Below are 3,137 nucleotides of genomic sequence, written 5' to 3'. Positions count from 1 at the left end.
TAGTTTGTGGGAGATTTTTTAGCTAAATGGTTAGCTCCATGTATTTGGTTGATGTCTGCTACAGAAAAGACATTGCTGTAATTCTTTACACACAAGGCATTCGGTCCATTGATGTCAACAGGATTTACGTCTGAATTAACACATATAGGATTGTGTTGATAGAAATGAAACCTATAAGACCACCTTATAGTAAAGCAGGTGGATGATCCATTAATGTATTTTCTTACACATGTATTCCACCTTTCTTCTGTCATGGACTCCAGGGTCAGACCCAGACCTGCTTAGCTTCAGCAAGGTGGTGGTCTCATGTGCCTTAAGATCATACATTGAGATACCATCTATCCCAGAATTGTCTAATCTTTCTGGAAGTAGCCCTCCATTGTTATAGGCAGAGGTCTTTCCCAGTCATAATATATTATATCCTTTTTAATAAGGACATGTGGGACTGAAATTTATTTATTTATTTATTAAGTAAGTAAGTTACTTAATAAATAAAGTTTATTTATTTAGTAAGCAAGTTAAGTATACTGCCCTTCATTTGAGGATCACAGTGCAGTTCACAAATATACATAATAACAAAGGAGAAATACCCCGTCCTAGTTTAAAAGGCCATAGATTGTTTACCGTAATTAGGCAAAGGCCTGGGAAAAGCAAAATGTTTTTGCCTGGGACCTAAAGATATGTAATGAAGGCACGTATTTTCTATACAAATATTTATATATACAGAGAGCATCATCAATGTGTATGGTGCCTTACAGAGGACAAGAGGACAGGGTACTGCTCAGAATACTTGCAATCTACAATTCATCACAGGGAGAGACAAACGGGAGAAGAAGGAAATGGAGGCAGGGGTAAACAGGAACAGAAAATGTTTCTATTAAGTACTTAGTTTACAGCACGGCATTGGGACTAGGAGTTCTACCAAAAGCTTTATAAAAGATGGGTTTTGAAGGAAGAGGGGGAAGTGGCATCTCATTTTTTTAGGAGGTAGTTCCAAGAGTGAGTGAATGAATGAAGGAGCAAATCTCCAGATGGCTGAGTAGTGTGAGGATGATAATGACATAGAATGGACTAAATATGGGGAATAAAGGAAAATTAAAGAAAGCCAAGGCTTTGTGTCTGTTCAGCAGGATGGATTGTAGCATTGTCAATAGATAAGGATCGTAGACTGAACACAGGTGAGGGTTTAGGAGGAAATAGAAGTACAGATGGAACTTTTGAAATGTACAAAGAAAAAAGAAAGTACTAATAGATATAGAGCTGGGCACTTAGTAAAATAGGTAGTATTAAACTATTGCCATAAAGAAACTCAATGTTGCGAATGGGCAGGGAATTATTCTGTAGGTTTTAAACAAGTAAAACTGCGTTTAAAGTCCTAAGCGATCATATTTTAATGTTCTAAGCTGCCCTGAATACCAACTTGAGAGAATAAATATATTAAATAAATAGATAAATTTTCAGTAAAAGCATTAGGATAATATAAGGCATTCTATGACAATTTAACAAGGTTTTAGAATTGTGTCTTACCAGGATTAGTGGTAATGATGGATTTTGAGAGTACAGTTGCAACCATGCAATTTCTAAATTTGTCAAAATTTATTCTTACATCTGATGCAAATATTACTGGGAAGAAAAATATTATTTATTATTATTTTGTTATTACAGGCAAAGCTTTACACTAGTGATAACCTCAGCAAAAATACTATATATAAAAAACTGAAAAGTACCTGTTTCCCGTGGCATCCAGCTCTGTGCAAGCTGGATAGATTCATTGTCCCAGCTAGAAAAATAGTAGCATTCAATTAATACAAATGTTTATTTGTTTAAAATGTTAATATTTTCTATTTGTGTTGATAGAATATATTGACACTCTTGTATCAGGGCAACTTCCAAATATTAAAATGATACAACAATATAAAAAGTAACAAATGTCAAAGAATCATAGAATTGTAGAGTTGGAAAGTACCCCAAGGATCATCTAGTCCAACGCCCTGCAATGCTGGAATCTCAACTAAAACATACGTGGCAGATGACCATCCAACCTCTGCTTAAAACCCTCCTAGGAAAGAGATTCCACCCCCTCTTGTGGAAGTTTATTCCACCGTCAAACAGCTCTTTCAGAAAGTTCTTCCTGAATTTAATCAGGATCTTCTTTCTTGTAACTTGGAACCATTGGTTCAGGTCCTAGCTGCATTCTGTATTAGTTGTAGTTTCTGAGTCACCTTCAAAGGTAGCCCCATGTAGAGCACATTGCAGTAGCTCATCAGGCCCTGGAGATATGAATTCATTTAAAGTAGCTCAGTGTTTCCTTACCACCACCTTTTCCCCATCTTAGGTTGCAGTCCCCTACTTGCATTGTTCATTCTGTAATCACCAGGTTGGGCACTGCTTTTCCTTTGGTTTAAGGCAGAATAGGTGCTGAGCAAATTGCTAAACAGATATATCTTACTCTGCCTCTGAAAACAAGCAGTCACAAGCGCTCAGGAAGAGAACTGCAGAGCAAGTGTGGAGGTCCTATTTGTAAGAGGTTGACACCTGGAGCAGGGAATCCCTTATTTATGAGGCATATGCTGAACACAGACTGTATAAGCATAACAAGCACAGGTCAAAACTATACAAAAAGCATCATGGCTGTGACCAAGTGGCTGAGTGACTAAGGGAAAGTGAGCAAAATTATAATACTTGTGGATTCAGATGTCAGTCTTGCACGCAGCAGGATGTCTCATGCATAGCAGCAGTTGCTCTGCACCTAACCAATTTACATTCTTAACTTACATTTCAGTTCTTGAAATGTTAACCTATATTTATGTGTTGAGTGTGTGCAACCAGAATAAAGCTTGTTTCAAAATTCAAATTCAAATCCCCACACATGCAGAAGCTTTCCATTCTCGTCTATGAAAATGTATGTTCCCAGAATGTTCACTGGCTGATAAAGATGAGAGCACCTTCTATGCTCATTGAGCTTTATCCGCATATTGGAACAGGAGGAGCACTTGCACATCACAACTACTAAATTGTGCCTTGTGGCTTCAGAACATGGAAATGCCACTTGGCCCAGACACAAGAAGGACTGAAAAATTAAAAGCTCTTTTTCTATCCAGATTCTTCCCTCTCTGTCTAGGTAATCTGGTTTTTCT

The 3,137-nt window shown here is 37.4% G+C and overlaps 1 protein-coding gene across 14 annotated transcripts in view; it reads right to left on the bottom strand.

Annotated features, from left to right (window-relative positions):
• Positions 1–3,137, bottom strand: part of MEIOB (meiosis specific with OB-fold) — a 235,691-nt gene that overhangs the window by 3,303 nt on the left and 229,251 nt on the right. For all 14 annotated transcript variants that reach the window (XM_083473774.1, XM_083473775.1, XM_083473769.1 and 11 more), the window contains 2 exons: positions 1,728–1,780; positions 1,528–1,623 (listed from right to left, as the gene is read on the bottom strand). In XM_083473774.1, the coding sequence (XP_083329900.1) occupies positions 1,528–1,623; positions 1,728–1,780 (149 nt within the window). The remainder of the gene's footprint in view (positions 1–1,527; positions 1,624–1,727; positions 1,781–3,137) is intronic.

The sequence above is a fragment of the Podarcis liolepis genome (assembly GCF_965112155.1).
Source record: "Podarcis liolepis genome assembly, chromosome: 14".
In the NCBI taxonomy this organism is placed as follows: Eukaryota; Metazoa; Chordata; class Lepidosauria; order Squamata; family Lacertidae; genus Podarcis; species Podarcis liolepis.
This window is presented reverse-complemented; position numbering and strand designations above follow the sequence as displayed.